Raw genomic sequence first — 23,139 nt, 5'->3', positions numbered from 1 at the left:
CAATTAATCAATGCTTTATATACTTATATGGAGATTGGAACAACTGAAACCCTAAATATATATGTTTGTATGAACAAGCTGAATGATTCTTTATTATAATTATATATAATTATTATACAAATATAATTGATGATGCTACTCTTAATGTATGCAATGTTAATCCCACTATGCATTGTACCACTTCTACTACTGTGGATGATCATGAAGGCCTTGATAGTTTCAATTTTTTTTCTACATTTTCTGAAACTCAAACTAGTAGCAGGAACATTGATGAATTTCAATTCTACTTGCAAAAGCAAAAAGAGCCTCACACAAAGGAATTTTCACCGTTGGGATGGTGGCATGAGAATGGAATGCAATTTCCTGTTCTTTCCGCTATGGCTCGGTACGTGCTGAATGTGCCAATTTCAACTGTTGCATCAAAGAGTGCATTTAGCCAAGCAAGACACAACTTGAAGACACCCGTCACTCATTGGGAAGTAATGCTTTGGAAGTTTTCGTATGTTTCAGAGATTGGATTAGATTGGAACGAAGAAATCAAGGATGTGAAGATGTTGATAGCCTAGAAGACGAGGAACTTGGAGATATATTAACACATGGTAACCCATCTGAATTTAAGACTCCCCATCTGAATTTAACACTCCAGAAGAAGGCCAATCAGTTCATATTAATTATAAAGAACTTACTAAGGCAATGCAAAACCTTTGAATTTACTCTTTTTTCGTTAATTTACTTGTTGTTAAATGTAAACCTTTCAATTTGTAAGTTTGAATTTTGAAATAAATGTAGCATTTGCAATTTATAAGTGCAATTTTTTTCCATCTTCATTGTATTCTTTATATTTTTACTTTATATTAATATAACTTACAATAGTATACAAAATACAAAAAAAAATTAAAAATTACACTAACCCGGCCCGGGTCGGTCCCTTGTACCCGTAACCCTTATGATTCATTTTTTACCCGGATGAACCCGAACCCGTTAAGCCCAGTAACTCCTAACCCATAATAAGCCTGGTTCCAAACTCGTAGGGTTCCAACTTTTCCCTATCCAGCCCACCCGTTAGACACCTTTACTTGTTGCGGACCGGAGGGACTATAGTATACAAGCAAATAATTACTCTTATTCTTTCAACAGTAGCACTTTAATGGAAGCTGCACAAACTTCGAGGTGGAACTTGCAAATGCCATATATATGGAACCTATAGATACATTGTTGAAACATTAAACCTTTAACTTTCCCAAAATAAATAGTATCTCCCATTTTCGGCCATGACGCAAACACCCTCTTCTTGCTTATGATGTTCTCAGTCGTACCGTAGAATTATCAATGACGTATCACACTCAGTTCAAACGCCAGTTTGATGATTATGCCGCCGAAGCCGGCGCCGCCTTACCTCCCGCCGCCAGAGTGCGGAAAGACGAAGCTCTCCCTTCCTCCTCTCCTCCGTCAACTCGCCTTCAGTTCTTCGTCCGTTTATTTTCCGGTGTCAACAAAACCCTAGTCCTTCAAGCCGATTCCACCGACACAGTTTTATCAGTTCACAGAAAAATCGAGTCGATCACCGGAATCCGAACAATGACGAAGTCCTTCGGAGTACCAGGAATCGATCAACGGTTAATCTACAAGGGGAAGCAGCTTCAGTTGGAGCAAACCCTAGCGGTGTGTGATGTACAACAGGACGCGAGCTTACAACTCGTCGGGCGAATGCGAAGCACGCGCCACCCGCTGACGTGGAAGCTGATGAGTGAATTAATTGCACTCATTTCTAATAGTACCGAAGGCCGTCTAATTAAGAAGATGCTTAGCAAAATTCTCACAATGACTCCAAAGGATGAAACTAAATCTGAGGAATATCTTCGAATATTTATCTACTCATCTGTGCCTGCGCATTTGGTAAAGCTTTATGTCTCTCCTTCTAATTCTGAGTTTAATAACAAAGACACAGCTGATGAATGCATTCGTGAATTCATAAAATTGTGTAAGAAACTTTTGTCGGATAGCATATATGCGCAATGTGTTCATATAGTGTTAGAGTTTTGTAAGCTTCTGAGAGGTGCTGCTGGTGTTGATGATGCTTTGTATGGCTTTTGTCGGAGTAGTTTAGCGGATATAATGGATTGGTATGACGCGGATGCTATGGATGTGTTACCATTGCAGGATTCTTTTCCTTTAGTCCGTGAGTTAGCAGCTAGGTTATCGCGTACTTTAGAATTGAGCATGGGCTCAGCCGAGTTTGTGGGGTTATCATGTAGCGATGTGCATGAGTTTATTGAGTTCATGCATCCGGTAAGGAGTGCATTACTGTGTCAAAAAGCATTTGATTGTCCGTTCACTTTCCCTTTAACGGAGAAAGGTAATAGTGAAGCAGGAAGTAAAAGATTTGTGATGCACAATTACAAAGAAAAGATTGAAGGTTTGCATCATATTTTCTGTGATTTGCTGGACAAATTGGAGCTGTGTTTAGAGAAACTAGAAACACGACTGGGTTTGAAAGAGAAAGAAAAAGATGAGCCTAATGTACTATGTTGGTCTCAGTATCTTGTAATTCTAGAGGCATTACATAGGATTTCAAAAATGTATAAGGGTTTGGAGGAAGGCTTTTGGAAGAGGATGAGGCAAAGAAGAGTTCCATTGTGCTTTCTCATAGTTAAACTCTCAAAAAGGTCTAGAGATTATCAGTGGATTCTTGAGAACAAGGAGATCGTCAATTTTGAGATAAGGCGGGATTTCGCCATGATGATGTTGCGTGAAGGGAGTGGCAAGAACGAGGAACTATATGAGATGCTCATTGACAGGTCCCATTTGTTGGAAGAATCATTTGAGTACATTAGACATGCAGGTCCTAGAGTGCTGGGCCGCAATTTATTTTTGAAATTCAAGAATGAAGAAGCTACTGGACCTGGTGTGGTGAGGGAGTGGTTTTACTTGGTAATTCAAGCCATTTTCAACCCTCAGAATGCTCTCTTTGTTTCTTGCCCGAAAGACTGTAGAAGGTTTTTCCCAAATCCAGGTAAGTTTTTGTTGCCTTTTATGCACACGACATTTTGTTCTCGCTCATCTCTTTTATTAGCGCGGGTTTACAGTTTTTGAGTATGAAAGAGGTTTCTTATTTTCTTTTTTCAAAAGAGTATGAAAATGAGGTTGAATCTTTGTGAATATGAGAAGGTTATAATAGTAGTGTAATACTTATTTATTCATTTTCTTTCTCTCTCCTTCTATAGATCTTGCAAGCTTGCTTGACGTGGCTGCTTTTATTTCTTACTTTGTCCCAACGAATCGAATTGGGAGAAAGGGTTATAACTCGTACAGTATCAACGAGAATTCAACTGTATAAAGGAGAATTCAACTAGCTGAAAATACCCATAATGTGGTTTTGTCCATGACGTCTCCGTCTGCATGAATTTGCCATGATTGCTTTGCACTTACTGTTTCTTTGCTACATAAATTAAGCTATCCCGAAGTGTATTGGTTATAGCCTTGGACAAGACTAGCTCATATCTTGTAGCATCTCTACTTCTTCAATTCAAATTTTTTATACTTTTGTGTCTGTAACCGTTTGATTTGACTTACTAATGACCGTGGGATTGCACCTGTCTCTGTGTTAAAATAATAGTAAGCAAAATGAACTTTTATTCCTAAGGATAAAGGATTTGAGGAAGGGTTGGGGATAGAAAAAAAGATCCTGGTTGAATACATGGAAAGGTAAAACCCACTGAGAAAGGAATTTCGGAGTGTTTAGCATCTTTTACTGTATGAGACACTGCTTGAAACATGATTAGGTTTCCACACTCCCCTTCTCAGATTTGTATAACTATGTTGCCGACCCAAAAGCATTCATTGCAGACTATTCCAATCAAGGATGGAAAATCGTCCTTAAAAGGAACATAAGCAGATCAGATAAATATAAAGATTATATCAGCTTTTAGAACAACTGTGCAGCAGCTCCAACTACAGGTTAAGCCTGGCACCTTGGTTCGTAAAGGATAAACAAATGGTCTCCTTACTGTTTAATCTTGCTATACACTTTTGACTAAAGGTAGATTTGCCCTCTATAGTTAGCCATGAAGGTAATTCTGGGTATAAAGTTTAATGATTCACTTGGTTGGTGCCTAATGAGGTATGCCTTAGACAGAATAATCTCCCGATGAAAGGGCTACGTATCTGCCATAGGTGAATCATCTTTTCTCCCATTGGAAAACAGTATCCTAGACATAGAGCATGATCCTTAATTTGCTAAGGTTTCGAATGGATCATGACTATAACAGAATTTTTAGCAGGGTTGGTACAAAAGATATCTTTTCATAAAGACTTGGGATGCCATTCCAGCAGCAATCTGGTGGAATTTCTAAGGGGGTGCAAATTCCTTATGTAGCTTGAAATCCTCGTGCTTACAATAGTTTGCTTTCTGGTGTAAATTTGCTTCTATGGATGATGTAGCTGTTTGTTGATTCCTTACAGCTTTAAAAAGGCATCCAAAATTTAGGAGTCTGTACATTTCTTTTTATATGCAACCACTGTGTGCAGTTATATGAAGTCCTTTTAGCTTAATGTAAAAACAAAGGAAAAGAAAAAATACTAGTACCAAATATTTTAAATGACTAAATGCTAGGACGCTCCGCTTTAGCAACTTTTAGGTGATAGAGAAAGCAAAATGGAGAATAGAAGCATGTTGAACCCAATCATGTGAGCAGTTATTTATGAGGTGAACTGAAGGAAAATGTTTTATATTTTGTTTAATAAGGCAAGTAAAACTCTCGTCTTATATGCAATCTGGATGGTCGTGTGCACGCTGCTATTTGTTAGATGCTAAACACAGCCTGGTTGGTCAAGTTATAGAGTTTGCACTCTCCTTGAAAATCTGTGATATAGTTTTAGCTTGTCTGTTGAATTTGGGGTCACGACGCTCTCAATCTCCCCCTATTATCCCCCTTTCTGAACTTGTATCTAGGTGGGATTAATTTATGACAAGTTCTGTGTTACGATTAGTTAATAAGCAGAGATAATTGAGTCATTGTATTGGGTTAATGAGGCATGGTTTAGTCCTTTTGCAGGAGTAGGGGTGTGCTTTCGATTTTGACCCTTATCGATAATTACTTATCGATTATCGATTTGTACATATGCTTATCATTATCGATTATACTGGGTCGTTGTTGTTGTTGTTGTTGTATCGTTTCAATAAGGTTTCGATTTTTTCGAATTTCGATTTATCGATTTTTGGGGCTTATCGATTCGGTTATCGATTACACCAATAAGAAAATTTGCGGGATTCCACGGAAAGTATATCGCTTAAACACGCCTAACTAATATGGACAAAATGAAGCTAAAATAAGACGAACACCGTTTATAACATAAAAATTGTGTCAACAAGCACTTGCAACGAAACTAAAGTAAGGGATCAAATGTATGCCTCCAACGGTATAAAAAAAATAAAAATACATCATCACGGCTAATTCTATTTTCCATTAATTTGAACTTCATTCCCTTGAGCTTTAAATATGATCATTCCTTAAATGTGGTAGATGAAATAATAGGGTTAGAGACTTTTAGGGTAAAGGAAAGGGTATTATAGAATAAGGGTAAAAAAAAAAAAATTAGTATATCTTATCGGTTTATCAATAAACCGATAACCGAAGAGGACAAAATCGAAATCGAAATTGATAACTCGATAAGGAAAATTTCCAAATCGAAATCGAAATCGATAAACCGATAACAAATAATCGATTCGATTTATCGATAAACCGATTCGAATGCACACCGATTCGAATGCACACCCCTACGCAGGAGTTAGTTGTCGCTCTCTTTTATTTTCAGTTATTCAGTTAGGGGGTTGAGTTGTTAGTTGCAGACAGGGAAGAGGGGAGCATCTTAAATGTCAATTCATGTACATTATAGATCTTCTTGGAAGCAGTGCCAAAAAAATTCATCTTTTCTCTCACTATTTTGTTGTTACGCTTAGCTCAAAGATCATCCCTTGTTTTAGTCTTTTAGATCTTCTGGAAGCTGCAAAGTCATTGATGATTTGAGACATCAGAATTCGGTATTAGAGCCAGTGGTCCTCAACAATGCCAAAAGGAACTAAATTCAATGAGTTGCTGGCAATCAGATAAAGGTTATGAAATAATGATCTGAGGACTTCATGTCATATTTATGATGTTGCATTAAGAGTAGTTGGATTGTGCAGCATATGAGTTCTTCGGAGTCATATTATCATTATTTTCGGACACCACAGTTATTATGTGTAAGACAACTGGGAGTTTACTCCACCAGAGTGCTCCAGTTTAGGATGAATGTTGAAGCAGAACTGTAGTAATAAGATGATTCCATGCTGTTAGGGATAATCTTTGATGCTTCACGAGAAGTAATATTATTATCTCTTCTACGATGTAAATAACCCTCATCTGCATTTTGTGCTTGCAGCATCTAAGGTGGACCCACTGCACCTTGAGTATTTTGTCTTCGCTGGCAGGATGATTGCATTGGCCTTATTGCATAAAATACAAATCAGCATTGCGTTTGATCGTGTGTTCTTTTTGCTACTAGCTGGAGCCTGTGATGTTGGTTTATTCTATTTCAAATTAGCTGGAAAGAATATTTCATTGGAAGACATTAAGGATGCAGATCCATACTTGTACAGTAGCTGCAAGAAGATACTGGAGATGGATCCGGAGATGGTGGATCAAGATGCTCTAGGCCTGACATTTGTTTGTGAAATTGAAGAATTGGGGTCCAGGAAAGTGGTTGAGCTTTGCCCCAATGGGCAAGATACCGTAGTGAACAGTGAGAACAGGAATAAATATGTTAATCTTCTTATCCAACACCGCTTTGTCACTTCAATTGCTCCGCAGGTAACCCATTTTGCTCGAGGTTTTGCGGACGTAATTACTCACCCATGGCTCCGAAGATCCTTTTTCCGGATCTTAGATCCTGAAGATCTTGACTCGATTCTTCATGGGAGCAAAAGTGATATTTCTGTAGAAGACTGGAGAGCACATACCAATTACAAAGGCTACAAAGAAAGTGATCCTCAAATATCCTGGTTCTGGAAGGTACACGTTTCTCTTCTACTACTAACTATGTTTCCACAATATTGAGAAGTTTACACCTTTGCCCTTTCAATTTCTCTTTCTTTCTTTGTTTCTTAAAGTCGTAGATTTCTGAATTCTATTCTTATCAAAGTGTTTGCATTGGGCTGCATTTTCAAAGTTTTCTTTTCCATTGCTGCAGATAGTTAGTGGTATGTCTGCGGAGCAGAGAAAGGTGCTTCTCTTCTTCTGGACTTCAATTAAGTCTCTGCCTGTAGAGGGTTTTGGTGGTTTGGCTTCTAAACTATACATCTACAAAACCACGGACTCTTATGATTGCTTGCCTTCCTCGCACACATGCTTCTACCAACTATGTTTTCCTCCTTATCCGTCCAAGGACGTCATGCAAAAGCGACTTCACATAATCACCCAGGATCATGTTGGTTGCAGCTTTGGTACCATGTGACATGGAAATTTGGGGGTTGAATTTTGTGCATATGATATGTAAATATGTGATCTTGTATATAGATGTAGGAAATGCCTACCTTCTGAAACTTGACTACTGTAAGGTCTCTTTGGATGTTTTGGTTCTAGGAAGTGTTAAGTATGATATTATGTAATTATCTTGTATATAGATGTAGGAAATGCCTGCCTTCTGAAACTTGACTACTGTAAGAAGGTCTCTTTTGATGTTTTGGTTCTAGGAAGTGTTAAAGTATGATATTATGTAATTATCTTGTATATAGATGTAGGAAATGCCTGCCTTCTGAAACTTGACTACTGTAAGAAGGTCTCTTTTGATGTTTTGGTTCTAGGAAGTGTTAAGTATGATATTATGTAATTATCTTGTATATAGATGTAGGAAATGCCTGCCTTCTGAAACTTGACTACTGTAAGATGGTCTCTTTTGCGTTATGGTTCTAGTAAGCGTCTACATGGCTGAAGGTTAAACTTTCCTTTCTAATTTTTCGTGGTCTAATGTTTATTCAGGTATATATAGTCGTATTTATTAGTAACAGAGAATGATATCTTCAGTTTTCTGATTTTACAATCTTTGTTCGTTTTGTTCCTTTATTCTTTTTACCTTTTTTGATAGTGTCAGATTGGCTGAAGGTCGTATATTTCTCGTCAGTTTAGAGGGGACGAAAATCTTCTAGTTGTATATGTTCAGTAACATAATTCTGGATGTTCATAACTCTGGAGTAACTTCCATATGAGTAACCCCATTGTTAAACATGATGTTTGAGAGCCTATAAATAGAGGTCATCTGCAGAGCTTCAACGTACGTTAGTTTGATTGAAAAAATAAGTTCTTATCTTTTCTCAACTGTTTCTCTATTCTCTTGCTTTTACTACGTCAAATTTTTTTTCCATCTGTTTTTGTAACACGATAGCCTTTTATTTGTGGCTTTCTTTATGCATGGATGTCCAACTTTATTCCTCTTTATTTTTTATTTTTTTTGGGGGGGAGGGGGGAGGGGGATGTATAACCATATGTATCAGCAACTTTCTGGCCTAATTCGCATAGGTCCTGTCTCATTAAAAGGGGAAGCACTTTTTTCCGAAATTTTTTCTCGCTCGAATCCGCTACCTCCAATTATGACTAGTCCTGTTCCTCCTTTTTTATAGTTACATGTAGGGGTGGGCGTTCAGATAAGATATGAGAATTTTGATTTGGACTTTTGATTTCGGATTGAAAAAACGACAATCCAAACCCAATCCACATAGTGGATTGGATCGGATTTTTTAAGTTCGGTTTCGGATTAATCGGTTTGGATATTATGGATTTTCGATTTTGAGCGTATAAATTAAGATGTTTCTACTTTTTACCAAGAAATGAATATCCAAATGAAGTACTCACGTTAAATTGTCTGCCGCAATCATCCAAATAAAGTATTCAAGTAATGAAATTATTATCAAAAGAATAAAACAGAAACATTAATATGACCGATAAGAAGTAGCAATAGTAAAATCATGTCCAAATAGAAAGTATTCTAACAGTAACTTAGTAATTAATATTAAATATGAGATAATATCCAATGGATAGGGAATTGAACTTATTACTATTGCATATGGATAATGGACTAAATATAAAGTGTAGAAATTTTGGATTTTCGAATATTCAAAAGTCCGAAATACCAAATCCAATATCCAATCTGAAATCTAAAAATTTTAAAAATTAAATTCAAAATCCAATTCGTAACTCGATCCAAACCAAAAATCACAAAAATTCAAATTTCGGTTTGGATTTCGAATTTGCCCAAACTATTCCCACCCCTAGTTACAAGGTGTTTCTATTTGTAAGGCATTTTGGCAACTACTGTTATGTATATATTTATGCATCCTCACTCCGTACTTGTCCGGCTTTAAATTTAGCTTGTTTACCTTCCAAATATTTTCGTTGAGAACCTCCCTCGTTCGAGACTGTCCTAAACCTCACTGATTTAGAAAATTTGTGCATATGGATACCTTTCTTTCTTCCTCACGCTTAATGAAGGGGTTCAATTGAATTCAATTTGTTGGAAAAATTTGTATTATGTATATATTTTTTTGACTGTATATATATATATATATATATATATATATATATAAATTGTTAAATTATCCAGAAATGAGATTTTTTTTTTGAATCTCCTTGATGAAATTATTGCCTGCACTACTGGTCATGCAGTTCCAATGATATCATATTAAATGTCAGTTTGTCTAAACCTTATTATGGATAAACCTCTTCCAACACCATACTTAGATTTCAGCTCTTCATTCGCAATTAGACTATTGAAATTGAACAATATAATTTGTCAAAGTTGCTACAAGATACTATTAATTGCCTGAGAAAATTGTAAAGTGGTATATGATGTATGTTAAAATAACCAAACAGATGTTTTCCTTTTGACTTAGCTATCAAGTAGTCGTCAATACTTATTCAATAAAAGATTCTTTCCCTAGCTTTTGATGCCTGCAAGCCAAATAAGAATGTTATTAGTCACAAAAGTCATTTCCAAGGGTGTTAATTAATTCAATAAACAGAAATATTTTCTAAGAAAAGCACCTGCTTTTTCCAATCTGTAAAACTTGTTATCAAGGAAAGCAGAAGAGATTGCATTAAATTTCCCACATTTAATCCAAACCAAAGACCCTTTCCTTGAAAATGGAGTACAAAGCCAGATAATATGGCAACAGGTATTCCAACAAGATAAAATGACCCAAGATTAACATATGCTCCCAAATGCTGCCACCCACTTCCTCTTGCAACTCCTGTTGTATAGAACAAATAAGCAATTTAAGGTACTTGTAGAAAGTACTTTATAAAAATTATGAACAACTTGGTTAGGAGTAAAGCATCCCGAGATTGTCGCATCTCGTTGAGCATGGAGAAGCATGGGGAACCCCAATTTTTTTTTTTTTTTTTTTTTGGAGCCATTTCTTTTTCTGCTCCCGGGCCTCCTCCCTGGCATAATGCTTCGCTTCTGGTTCTTCGGAAGAATCAACTTACATCTCCCTTTGGGGAAAAGTAACCGTGTAAGAGCGATATAATTTTCACATGTGATCACTGAACTTCATCTAAATTATTTTTTGTCATCGATCAATTATTTGTCACTTACCCAGAAAATACTAATATCGGGTCAAGGCTATGACACGTCACTTGCCCCTCCAGCACTTTATAAATCCCACATTAGAAAATAATAAAAAAAATATCGGCATGCCCAGTTATGCACACGTTGTCGTAACTTTGATCGTCCAATCATTTTGTATTTTATGAGCAATTCACACATAGTTTAGTTACTTTAATATGATAAGAAATCGTTTTGTAACTTCACTGATATTGGCACTAGATTTAGTAGTTATACGTAAGATTAGCAGTTCCTTGAGCCGATGGTCTATCGGAAACAACCTCTCTGCCTTCTAGAAGGTAGGATTAAGATTTTACCTGGTTTGTTGTTGTTATTGTTGTACATACAATTAACTCTACTATTTGATCTCAGGTACTCAAATTCCAAAGTATATCATAAGGCAAAAAAATAAGGGGCAAGAAATAGAGCATACCAGAAAGTACAGCTTGAATGCAGTCTGATACAATCAAGACACAAAGAAAAGGAGTCATATCCCTTAGATAATCCACAACTTCCTTCTCATTACTGAATGCATATCCTAAAATATTACGGCAACCAAAAAGAACACTGCTGCAAATTATCGCAGCTGCCATTGAAATTGTAAGTGTTGCCCTGATAGCCATTTTTGCTCCCTCGGGATTCCCCGCTCCTAGTTCATTAGAAACTCTAGTGCTGCAAAAGGGAAAGCGTGTATTTTGGAAGTCATTTTTCTTTACAAATATGTACGAGAAATATGTAATACGATACAAAAATCAGCAGAAGGATCCAAACCTTGCTCCAGCACCAAGGGAAAATGGTATGAAATAAAGTGTTGAAGCAACCGACATGCTGTCAATAACACTCTTTTACATCGTCAGTGTATAAAACTTAAACTCTTGTTATGAAATGGTGAAAGATAAGAAAATAATGAAGTGTACCATATCGAAAGTACTGAAGTCTCGAGCTGAGGCTTTGGCAAGAGACCAGCAAGCAGTATCACTATCTCAAATGTCCACCACTCAAGGCTGCAATCATCACAATGTTCTATTGGTTAGAATAACAAACTAACAAAACCATAAAATCTCGGTTGAAGATATAATTAAATAAATAAAAAATATATTCTTCTTAACAATTTAAGTTTTTAAATGAGATGATCATCACACAATTCGATATGGTGTTTGAGCAAACAGACGCAATTAAAAGTATGCTCTCTCTAAAGCTCTTATGTTAGTGGTCGCACACTTCAACATGGTATCAGAACAGTAAAGGTCCTGTGTTCAAGTCTCACTATCACCCTCTGTAAAAAAGAATATTTACCTACTTGTCCCATGAAAAAGAATCAGACGCACGCGCGAGGAGACGTGTTGAAAACATAATTAAGTAAATAAAAGTGCGATCGCGCTTTTCCTATCAAGAAAACTAAGGCAAGAAACCATTAGGCATTATATATTTCTTTCAAAGAAAAGGATAAGGAGCAAACTTACCAAACCATGCAAGCAGAAGGAATAGCCAAAGGGAAGAATTCTCTAATGCTAGCCAAAAATTCTTCTGCTGAGAAACGAAGACGAGTCTTTTCGCAAGATGAAGAGTATTTCACATACAAACCAAGCAGTAAAACATTGAACCAATAAGACAAACCAATCGCAACAGCAGCTCCACAACTTCCCAAGTTCAGCTTGAATATTAATAACCAACAAATAGGCACGTGAAAACATAGAGTTGCAAAAGAGCTCAGTACCATAGGAAGGATCAAGCTTTGCGTCTGCAAATACCGTATCAGTGCTTGCAAAATCGCGAAAGGAAATACTGCAGCGATGAGCCAAATTGAGTATTTGGCTGCTTCTATGGAAATAAGAGGATCTTGTCCCATGAATATAAGAATTTTGTCAACAAATAACCATAGTACAGATATTGGTATGCAAACCATAAGTAGAGATATAATAGCCCCAGTAGTGTAGATTCCTAATTTATTGTATTGTTCAGCACCATAAGCTTGCCCGCAGAGAGTCTCTAAACCACTAGCCATTCCTAACTGCATTGCAAACAGACATATATTATAACCATTAATGGGAGGATGAAACCGTGAAATTTGAAGTTAGCTAAGTCTGTTCATTATGCGCGTTAATCGGTCTAATAGATCAAGAGCTACTTTAGTCCTGAAAATTACTGAGAAGTGTGTATAAGAGACAGACTCTTTAAAAATAATGTAAATTAAACGTCAATTGGGGATAAGAAGTAGGCTTTAGAACCTCTTTAGCCCACACGCAAATTGACATCCAAGTTGAATACTTATAACAGCCCGACACCACTTGCACAAAACTCTGCATACGCCACTGCATCAACTACTAACCTACTTATAGGAATTACAATTTTTACATTTCTCAGCTTCAAGATCATGAGTTATTATGCCATGTAAACTAGTCCTAGTGCATTTTCAGCGTCATGATCATTTTACAGATCAGTAGTACGAGCAAACACTCAAATTAACGGCAACCATGAGAGGCCTAACTAACATCGACTATCGAAAAATGAGGGCAGCTCAGTGCACAAAACTCTCGCTATGGTCCTGAGAAAAGTCAGACCATATTAAATCTATTGTACACAGTCTTATTTTACATTTCTAGAAAAAGACTATTTTCACCGGTTTAACCACTAACTCCTGGTCAAACGACAATGTGTGTGTGTGGGGGGCAGATATATGTTACAGGTTCGGAAGAAACCAGTAGCTTTTGTCCAAACTCTATATATGTTGAGAAATTCACTAAATATGTACATATAATACACTACGAACCTAGTTGCATAAATGGGTTAGTGGGTTCTTTGGGAAACGAAGAAGCGCTAGAGCCCATAAACTTCAAATCCTGGATCCACCACTAAACGGGAACAACTCTTACCTCTCCATCAAACCAACTATAGAACAATGGAAATTAAGTAAAGAAGAGGATGAAGTTAGAAGGAAACTTACAACAAGACTAAAGCCAGTAACATTAGTGAGAGAGGTAGCAACAGAAGCTCCAGATAGTGAGAGTTCACCCAAATGCCCAATCATCATCATTGACCCAATTCTTACTAGATGCTGTGAAAGATTGACCATTAACATTGGTAACGTTATGTAACTCACCTTCTTCATTGCTTCTATGTAGACATTCCATGTTGTTGTATTCAACTTTTCCCTCTTCTCTGGCAAAAGCAGAGCTTCTTCCATAACTAAACTCTGTGTTGACAAGTGCTTTGGTATAACTGTGAGAATAGTACTTGTTCTTCTGGCCAAAATCTATACATATACTTCTGAATTGGCCTTTTCTTTTTCCTTTTTCTTTTTTTGTTGGAGGCAAGGGTTGGCAAGATTTTTTTTTTTTTCTCTCCCACATTGTGAACGGATTAAATTTGAATTCGTAACCAAAAAATATGGGTAATGCACTCCTAACAAAGACGACTCAAAGTGAACTAATGAAGAGTCGGTTAAGTTGACTTTGCATCCTGATTTCTCTATATTGTTTTCTAAAGCTGATTAGCAATAATTAATGTACTATATTAGTACTATGTTGAATTCGCTCACTTTACTTTTATTTATCCACTTTTAATTTTGCACTCCCTTTAAGGAAAAAATTAATGAAGTATGTATTTCACACTTTTATCCATAATAATAATAATAGTATTTTCAAATATCTTGGAAATAATTTGAGAAATAAGTAGTTAATGAGATGGGTAAAACAAGAAAATTTCGATTGTCTTAGTGTACAAGTAGAAGCTAAGGAAAGAAATAATTAGTTTATAGCAATAAGTTAAGTCCTTACTTGATATTGGACCTTTTTTTTCCTTTTCTTTTTCTTTTGGGTTGTGAGGAAGTGGGAAGTTGACTTCCCTCTTCCTAATTTCTATATAGGTTTTTAATATAGTTATTAGCTGAACTACTTTTACTATGCTGTCAGCAAATTAATGTACGCAATTAAATACTAGATAAGTAGTGTAATTATTTTCCGTTGAAGATGTAGATCATGCTCTAAGTTCAATTACCTTAGCCTTTTTTTGTTTTAAATCCGGTGTTTGATATCTGATCATTTATGGAGTCTGATAATCTCGATTACGTTTACATAAAAGAGCAGTACCTATCAAAAAAATTATTTTCGGGGTTCAAACCAAAAACCTAATTAAGAGTAGAAGGATTCTAGTTATTTCATCACATCCAAAGATGATAATTACTAGGGATATGTATGGACCGGATTTGTTCGATTTTTATCGGATTTGTTCGATTTTTATCAAAATCAAACCAAACCAACTATATTGGTTTGGATTGATTCGGCTTTGACAGATTTTTATTAATTATTATATCCTGTAAGAGAATCCCAAATATTTCTAGATATTTTTTTAAAAAAATTCTATATAAAATCTCTTTTTTTTTTGTTGGAAAGATAATTGCATTTATCATAAATAAAGTTGCTACAGAAAGGGTGATGCTGTTGCATCTAGGTTACAGTTTAAATTTGTTTGATCAATACAGAAACTACTGCCAGTGCTATCCAGTGCGTTATCGCTAGAGGGAGCTGCCACTTGTTGTCGTTTGTCCCATTGTAGTTGTTGTGTCCCTGTTGTCTTCCTTAGGCGAGTGTCTCCTGCTTGATTCCTTTGCAAAAAGATGTTGACAAAATTTGGTGGTTGTTCAAAAATGGTTGCAGTGGTAGTAGAGTCCATGATGCACCCCGTTTTTGCTAAGCCATCAGCCACCTCGTTCCCCTCTCTGTAGGTGTGCATGATAGAGGTCTAAGCAGCTGGTCCAGGAGGTGCCTGCAGTCATGAATTAAGTTAGTATAAAGGGGGTTATCTTATTTTAACATCGTGATTACCACTGTTGCATCGATGTTAATTTCCAGTGGAATCAAATGATATGCTCTTGCCAGTTCTAGTCCGTAGAATAGAGCTTGTAGTTATGTTTGGACAATGTTGGCATTGTCCAAATTCCCTGCGAAACCTACGATCTAATTGCCATTGGAGTCACGTATTACATCGTCTATTCCTGCTTTATGAGTTAATAGGACTACTGCTCCATCCGTATTTAATTTATAGTAGTTTGGTTTTGGAGGTATCCATTTAATGGGTTGCAATAATTTTTGTTTTTTTGCCCTTGCAGCGAGATAGGTGAATTCTAGTGCATGATTTGTAATCTGTGTAAAAATTAAGTGTTTTCTTGTATTATTGAAGTTGTTGTAGTTACGATTTAGCCAAATGTCCCATAAGGTGTATGAGAGGAATGTTTTCCTATTTATGAGGCGAGACATATTGCTGTAATTAGTATTCATTATTTTGAATATCCATTGGGAGGGTTGTAGGTATTGATTGAAGTTATTGATAATGTGAGTTAGTCCTAATTCATTCCAGATATGAGCTACATGTTGACAATGGAGAAAGATGTGGTTGATTGTCTCGGGTGCTGCATGACAAAGTTGGCATCGGTCGTCGATTGTGATGCCTATATGATGTAGATAAGATTTTATTGGAAGTCTATTATGCATGATGAGCCATATGAAGGTTTTTATCTTAGGAGGTACTTGTATTTTTCATAACCAATGATAAGCAATTTGTGATTCCTGCATCTGTAATTCTTTTTGTAGCAAATGGGAGTACATCGACTGAACAGTAAATGTTCCATTATTTGTAATTCCCCAGGATAGGGTGTCCACTTTGGTTGTGTAAATGGGTACATTAACCCTATTTAATTTTGTTTTAAAATCGTTGGTCACATTAAAAGGAATTTGTGCCCAATTCCAAGTATTATGGTCCCTGTAAGTATTAATTTTCCTGTTATATGTGCGAAAGGTATAGGCCCAGGGAGTAGTAATCTAATAGTGGTATTGTGAGCAATCCATGGTTCTGACCAGAAGTTTATGTTGGAGTGTGTCCGTATTCCCATAAGGAGTTTGGATATTGAAAAAGGCGACATGCCAAGCTGGCCAGTAGTGCCTTATTTTTTAATTTAAGTCTTTGTATAGCTAAGTCTCCTATGTTCTTGGGCATTGTACCTGTTTTTCAATTTACCAAATGAATTTTCTTTTTTTGTTGTGTACTGCCCCAAAGGAAATTACGCATGTATTGTTCTATTTTTTCAGAATTAATTGAGGAATTGCAATGTATTGCATTATATGGGTTGGTAAATTTGATAGGGTGGTTTTGATTAGAGTTATTCTCCCTGGGAGAAAAAGAATTTATTTTCCATCCTGCCAAGTGAGCCTTGAAGTTATCTAGGAGATATTGGAAATCTGATTATTGTGGACATTTTTGGAACATTGAGAATCCTAGATATTTCCCAAAATGTTGCCCTTCATGCATATTAAAGCTTGCAAGGATGTTGGATTTGGCTTGAGGGTTACAATTATTGGAGAAGAAAATTCTTGATTTGTGGAAGTTTAGGGTTTGTCCGGAAAACTTAGTAAAGGCGTTGAGTGTATCAATAATGTTGGTGCAACTCTTATCTTGCACTGCAGAGAGTAATATGACGTCGTCTGCGAAGAAGAGATGTGAGAGTTGTGGTCCATTTTTAGAGAGTTGAATAGGTTTTCATCGTAGGTAATCTACGAATTGGAATATATTCCTAGATAGACGTTCTAAGCACATGATGAATATATAGGGAGATAAGGGGTCTCCTTGACGTATTCCCCTAGTTGGGTGAAAGAAGTGAGTGGGTGATCCGTTTATCAGGATAGATATGGACGATGTTGTCACACATGACATGATAAGAGATATTACATTTTTTGGCAAGTTGAAATAGTGTAGTGTACTATGGATGAAAGACCATTCGAGCTTATCAAAAGCTTTTTCCAAATCTAATTTTAGAAACATGTGACCTATTCGTCCTTTTTTCTTCTTTTGTAAGTGTTGAAGTATTTCTTGCACAATGATAGCGTTATCTGAGGCTCTTTTCCCCTATTGAAAACTAGATTGCGTAGGTCCAATTAATTTATGTAGAAGAGGTTTGAGTATGTTAACAATAATTTTTATAATAATTTTGTAAGTTGTGTTACATAAACTTATGGGTCGATATTGAGTGATTGCTACAACGTTTTTTACTTTAGGAATTAAGAATAGATAAGTTGTGTTAAGTTGTTCTGGGATTTTGCTGTCCTTGAAGGCATTATGGCAACATGAATAAGTGATGGACTTACATGTTGCCAATATGTTTGAAAAAAATATGGGTGAAGGCCATCCGGCCCAGGTGCTTTAAAGGGTTGGAAAGAGAAGATTGCTTGTTTAATTTCATGTAGGTGCACTGGTTTAGCTAGGTGTTGTTGATCAACGCAATCTAATGAATTGCTTATTGGGGAATATTTTGTGATATGCTTAGTGAAACAGTGTTGTGTGGTGAATAGGTCATTGTAATAATGGATTATGGAGTTGTGGATTTCCGTTTGATCAAAAGTCCAATTCCCTACACTGTCTTGTAAAGCACTGATGCGATTACGTCTACGTCTTTGTAAGTTAGACATGTGGAAAAATTTGGTGTTTGCGTCACCATCATTTAGCCAATGAATTCTAGATTTCAATTTCCAAAAATCTTCTTCTTGCCTAAGTAAATTGCTAAATTCTTGAGTTAACTGTGTTTCTAGGTTCTGTAGGAAATGGCTCGTAGGATAGTGGATTGAGATTTGTATACCATTAATTCTATTTAATAGCTTTCTTTTTTTGGTGAAAATGTTCCCAAAAATATGCTTCTTCTAATAAGTAAAATTCTCCCTAAAAACTGTCATGGCTTCTGCTAAAGAGGAACTATGTTGCCATGATTGTTGAATTATATTAATAGAGGAAGGGTCTGAAGTCCAAATTTTTTCAAAACGGAATACTTTATTTCTAGAGACCCTATTTTGTTGAAGTGTGACCAAAATAGGGCAATGGTCAGAATATGTACGTGGTAGGTGTTGTACCACTGTTTCAGGGTAAATTTGGAGCGAATCAGATTTAGCTAGTATTCTATCCAGTCTCTCTATAATAATATTCCCATTCCTACGTTTGTTTGTCCAGGTATACCTACTACCCTTAAACCCTAGGTGAAGTAAGTTACAATAATTTAGACATTTAGCAAAAGCATCCACCCTTGAGTTATTAATAGGATTACCCCCAAATTTTTCATTTTGTCTGATGACCTCATTAAAATCCCCTCCCACTAGCCAAGGACCTTTATAAGAATCATATACACATTTCAAATTATGCCATAGTAAGCTACGTGAATGAACACTATTATTTGCATAAATGGAGAAAAGCAACCGTTTTGTAGGGTTAGGCAATACCTGAACCATGCAGTGCACTTCCTGTGTAGTCATGGTTAGTTCATCCACAAGTACCAAATCTGCATTCCATAGTAAAACTATGCCACCTGATATTCCTTGTGACTCAACTTGTTCCATATGGGAGAAGTTAAAATCATTTTTGAACACTGTATGATCATGTATGCATGTCTCCAGTAGTGCAACTAAGGCTGGCTTGTAGTTGTTCAACAGTGATCTAAACTGTCGTCTAAATTCTGCATTATTCGAGCCTCTACAGTTCCAAACGAATAAATTCATAATAGGTTGGGGGTTTTGTGGTGCATCTAGGTCAGCTACGTCAGTTGTCCCTCCCAGTAGTGCCGGAGAGTTCTGTTGTGTAGTAGGAGTCATTCTCAGAGATAGTATTATCACCATCGAGTATTTTCTCTCCTATTGGTTTTGATTGACCCTGAAGTTTACACTGCATGTGGTGAGGTCTGGCGGGCATTTCAGTATGAATTTTTTTGCGTACTGTTCTTTGAGGCTGTAGAGGTAGAAGCCCTTTAGCCAAATGAACTATGTTTGTATTTCTCGCATTTTCTCCATTATTTATGCTAATTCCAACCTTATTTGCTCTCCTAGTTCGTTGGGCGATGGAGGTGGAGTCATTGGGGGACTGAAGAGAGGTGACAGTGGTTCCTGTATGCTGGTGGGTGACAAAATCATTTCTGGTGGGGAGAAGGTGTTCATGTATTGGAACCAAGGTGCACAGATCATTCCTGTATGATGTTGGGGGTAGAAAGGGAGAGCACCCAGAACTTGATGGAAGCTATGAAGAGGGGGAGTTATGGGGTGTGCCCAGGGGGACTGGGTTGATGTTGAGGCCCTCGTCTGATCCAATAGTAGTGGTGTATAGATGTTGGACCATTGTGTTTGAGCTACTTCCTCCATCCCTAGCCTCATTCCCTCTATAACAATCTCTGCTAGGTGGGTAGAGTTTTGAACTAGGAGAATGATCTCTTGGTTGTTGAGTTCCATCGTGAAGATGAAGGAGTAGCCCTAAAGTCCCATCTCGAGCTATGACTGTAAAGGGTACTCCAATGGTGGTGTTTGGGAGGTGTATATTAGTGGTGTGGTTAGACTGGGATGGGGTGGACCGCTCATGATCAAACGTGGGAAGTGGAAGTGTTGGTGGTTGAGTTGGTGATTTTCTTTGAAAGTTGTGTACCAAGGTCTTTGCATGGTGTTCAGAGATGGTAGTGTTGTTTATATTGGGTTCTGGAAGGGGGTGTTCCTGTGTGTTAATGTAGTGTAGTGGTTTGGTTTCGATAGAGGTGATGACTGAATCAATGGATATATTAGGCGTAGGGTTTGGGGTAGATAATTTCGTATCACATGGATGGTTATGATTATTTGACAGTGTTGGTGGAGAAGAGTGTATTTGAGGAGAGGAAGGTAACATGGGGATTGACCGGTTGGGGTGGCATGCAGTGAGACAGATTGTAAGTGGTCGGATATAGATTTGGTGGATTTTGTGTATATATTGTCAGTGTTTGTGGCTGATGTGGCTGATGTGTCATATGTAAGAGTAGAAGTGGAGTTCTGCAGTCTAGCTGTACTAGCTAACGTGGGGTAGGGGTGGGGATGTGAGTATCCATTAGGTCTTCTAGAGGTGTATCCTTACCCGTAATATTGTTAGTACTTATTGGTGCATGGTTTATTTTACTAGAGGTCTTAATTGTATTATTAGCAATGACAGAGTAATTAATGGTAATATAATCCTTAATAGGTGCTAGTTGGTCAGGGTCCATTGGGCCAGCTTCTACTATCTTTGGGCTCATTTGGTTAGCACATGGTTTTTGTATGGGCCCAGACCCTTGATGTCCATTGTTCTCTATAGGGTCCAGATTTGTTAGTTTTGCAAAAATGTTAGCAGTTACTATTGGATTAGGGTTTGTAGGCATACATGAGTGTACCTGAACGAGTTGCGTGGCCACTTCCTTACCTGTGCTCGTATGGTCAGGCTGTGGTTGATTTGGGCGTCCATCTGTGTGGCTATGTTGGTGGGGTTTGCTGTGTCTGACATTGGTTCGTTTTGGAAAACTAACAGTTTTCCACTCTGAGTCCTTTGTCGAAGGAATGGGTGATGGAGGGTGTATATGAGAGGTAGTGAGAGGTGTCGGTGGTATCGAGTTTAGGGGTGGTGTTTGGAAAAATTGACAACTCCAACTTGCATGGCCAAATCTGCCACACCTAGTACAAAGGAGGTTGAGTCCTTCATAGAGTAGAACTTGTTTGTGGGTGCCTAGATGAACATGTGTTTTAAGAGGTTTTTCCAATGGAACCTCAATGCATATTCGTGCATACCTGCCTCGTATAGTGGAAGTGGTGCAAGTATCAACTTTTAGTAGCTTTCCAATCTTGTTGCCCACTTTTTGTAGAATTTGAAAATCATAAAACTCGGTGGGCAGTTCTGGTAAACGTACCCATAGAACAACATAAGTTAGCTGGGCAGTTGAGGCAATAAACTTGGGTTCCCAGCGACGAACAGATAGGAAATGATTTAAAATGAACCAAGGCCCTTCGTGTAGAGCCTTATTCATATTTTCCTCATAGCGAAATTTGATAAGGAAGAAGTTACATCCCAAATCGATGAGGTGGATTTCCTCTGTGGGTTGCCAAGTAGTCATTAGTTTTGCCTTGAGCAGCTGGTGTCCAACTGTTCGATCAAAGACCTTAACGATAATAGAATTTGCCAAGGAGTATATAGGCGAGCTTTGTCTTCTGCTGTTAGGGGTATAAAATCATCGGAACCATTTTCATTGTTAGTTTCATCAGTTAAATCAACTGTAGTGTTGACAGATTGTGTGTTGAAAATGTAAGTCGGTAGATTCGAGTTGGATGTTAGTGTTTGTAAAAAGGATTTGGTTTGTGGGTGAGTACCTGCTGAGTCAATTTGCATTTGGTTTGGAATTGGTAGATCCATTGTTGTGGTTATGGTGTGGAACAGTGTAGATGGAGAAGATGAGAGAGCATTTTTCGTTCCTAAAATTTCAAAAATATATATAAAAATTATATATTTATATGTCGATTTGGTTAGGGTTTTTTTACTCAACATTAAATCAAATCTAATCGAATTTTTTAATCGATTTAGTTTGATCTTTCGATTTAGTGCGATTTTTCGATTCGATTTGTACACTCCTAATAGTTACTTTAGTCTACAATTATGTCTTGAACAGTTAGAATGGAAATATGCACTCCAAGTGGATGAGAAACAGAGGCTGAATTTTGGTGCTGACTGAATCATAAAAGAAGTTTCTCCCGGCACGTGGAATCTCCACTCTGAATAAATTACATTTTTAAAAATAGGAATTTGGTGGATAGTCAAAATTTGAACATTTTATTTAAAGAAAAATACCATTAGAATATTTTAGAACCCTTTCAGAACATTAATTGCAGTGCGTTGTTAATTTACAGTCTTCAAGAAAATTCAAAAGTTTGAGGTTATCTGCGTATAAATTGAAGGCAAGTTAGATCTGAATCTTAAAATATTATTTTTTATTATTTGGGTAAGCAAGTATGACATATTTACTTAGATAAATAGTAATTTTATTGAATTATTAATTAATTATTTATATCTTAAATCATTTGATTAATTTTTCGTATAATAGCTAAACTGTCATTTTTGATTAATTAAATAGTATGTGCTAGCCACTTTTTAGACGGGTAATTGAAAAATAGTCGATGTTTACAAAGTCATTACAAAAATAGCCATTATTTTAACTAAATACAGAAAGTTCCAACATAATATACTGGATTATGGAGCTCCTACCTATAAGCTTCCGACATATTATGTTGAAACTCCAACACATTATGTTGGAATCTTAAAAAAAAATAATTCGAACTCCGACATATTATGCTTGAATTTTTCCAAAATTTTAAGGGTGTTTTTGTTCAAATTTTATCTTTACATAAAAAAGTGGCTAAATTTTAATTACTTTTAAAACTATGACTATTTTTTAATTGTCAGTTGTAAATTAGGTTGTTTCTGATTTATCCTCCAATATCATGATTAAAGAGTATATGTGGAAACAAATACTTAGTGGCGGAATACATACGAAGACACCTAAAGTTGACACCATTTTTCATTTAGATACTTAAACTCAGGCTAATACCTATTGAACACCTAAACTCCTTTAAAAGTGTACCAATTAGACACATTTAGCTGACATGGCAAAATATGTGTTTTCCACTCTCTTTGAGCGCGTTACTAAAAAAAACTAATTCTTTC

General features: G+C 36.7%; 3 protein-coding genes across 3 annotated transcripts; 1 reads left to right on the top strand and 2 right to left on the bottom strand.

The window, feature by feature from the left end:
* The first annotated feature begins 1,217 nt into the window (after window positions 1–1,217).
* LOC104243356 (E3 ubiquitin-protein ligase UPL5-like) lies at window positions 1,218–7,726 on the top strand. Its single transcript, XM_009798535.2, has 3 exons — window positions 1,218–3,013; window positions 6,421–7,049; window positions 7,228–7,726. Exons 1-3 carry the CDS (start codon window positions 1,330–1,332, stop codon window positions 7,489–7,491), a joined length of 2,577 nt encoding a protein of 858 aa, XP_009796837.1. The 5' UTR covers window positions 1,218–1,329; the 3' UTR covers window positions 7,492–7,726.
* A 2,040-nt stretch (window positions 7,727–9,766) lies between these two features.
* LOC104243345 (protein DETOXIFICATION 14-like) lies at window positions 9,767–14,070 on the bottom strand. Its single transcript, XM_009798523.2, has 7 exons — window positions 13,580–14,070; window positions 12,099–12,646; window positions 11,553–11,639; window positions 11,407–11,463; window positions 11,069–11,307; window positions 10,074–10,279; window positions 9,767–9,980 (listed from the first exon to the last, which is right to left on the bottom strand). Exons 1-7 carry the CDS (start codon window positions 13,817–13,819, stop codon window positions 9,948–9,950), a joined length of 1,410 nt encoding a protein of 469 aa, XP_009796825.1. The 5' UTR covers window positions 13,820–14,070; the 3' UTR covers window positions 9,767–9,947.
* A 1,305-nt stretch (window positions 14,071–15,375) lies between these two features.
* On the bottom strand, window positions 15,376–19,259 carry LOC138878547 (uncharacterized). The gene is made up of 2 exons (XM_070158236.1): window positions 18,528–19,259; window positions 15,376–15,399 (listed from the first exon to the last, which is right to left on the bottom strand). Exons 1-2 carry the CDS (start codon window positions 19,257–19,259, stop codon window positions 15,376–15,378), a joined length of 756 nt encoding a protein of 251 aa, XP_070014337.1.
* Between the last annotated feature and the right edge of the window lie 3,880 nt (window positions 19,260–23,139).

This window comes from Nicotiana sylvestris, chromosome 9, assembly GCF_000393655.2.
Source record: "Nicotiana sylvestris chromosome 9, ASM39365v2, whole genome shotgun sequence".
In the NCBI taxonomy this organism is placed as follows: domain Eukaryota; kingdom Viridiplantae; phylum Streptophyta; class Magnoliopsida; order Solanales; family Solanaceae; genus Nicotiana; species Nicotiana sylvestris.
Note: the sequence above shows the minus strand (reverse complement) of the source record. Positions and strands in the feature narration are given on the sequence as shown.

What these genes read in the sequence shown, in the direction of transcription:
- LOC104243356 (XM_009798535.2), top strand. Translation starts at nt 1,330, where the DNA reads ATGACGTATCACACTCAGTTCAAACGCCAGTTTGATGATTATGCCGCC. An exon ending in AAGGTTTTTCCCAAATCCAG is followed by an intron (nt 3,014 to 6,420) that starts GTAAGTTTTTGT and finishes TTGTGCTTGCAG; the next exon opens with CATCTAAGGTGGACCCACTG. An exon ending in AAATATCCTGGTTCTGGAAG is followed by an intron (nt 7,050 to 7,227) that starts GTACACGTTTCT and finishes CCATTGCTGCAG; the next exon opens with ATAGTTAGTGGTATGTCTGC.
- LOC104243345 (XM_009798523.2), bottom strand. Translation starts at nt 13,819, where the DNA reads ATGGAAGAAGCTCTGCTTTTGCCAGAGAAGAGGGAAAAGTTGAATACA. An exon ending in CCTTCTGCTTGCATGGTTTG is followed by an intron (nt 11,640 to 12,098) that starts GTAAGTTTGCTC and finishes TGATGATTGCAG; the next exon opens with CCTTGAGTGGTGGACATTTG. An exon ending in TCCCTTGGTGCTGGAGCAAG is followed by an intron (nt 11,308 to 11,406) that starts GTTTGGATCCTT and finishes TCCCTTTTGCAG; the next exon opens with CACTAGAGTTTCTAATGAAC.
- LOC138878547 (XM_070158236.1), bottom strand. Translation starts at nt 19,259, where the DNA reads ATGACTCCTACTACACAACAGAACTCTCCGGCACTACTGGGAGGGACA. An exon ending in AAATTTACCCTGAAACAGTG is followed by an intron (nt 15,400 to 18,527) that starts GTACAACACCTA and finishes TCATGACTGCAG; the next exon opens with GCACCTCCTGGACCAGCTGC.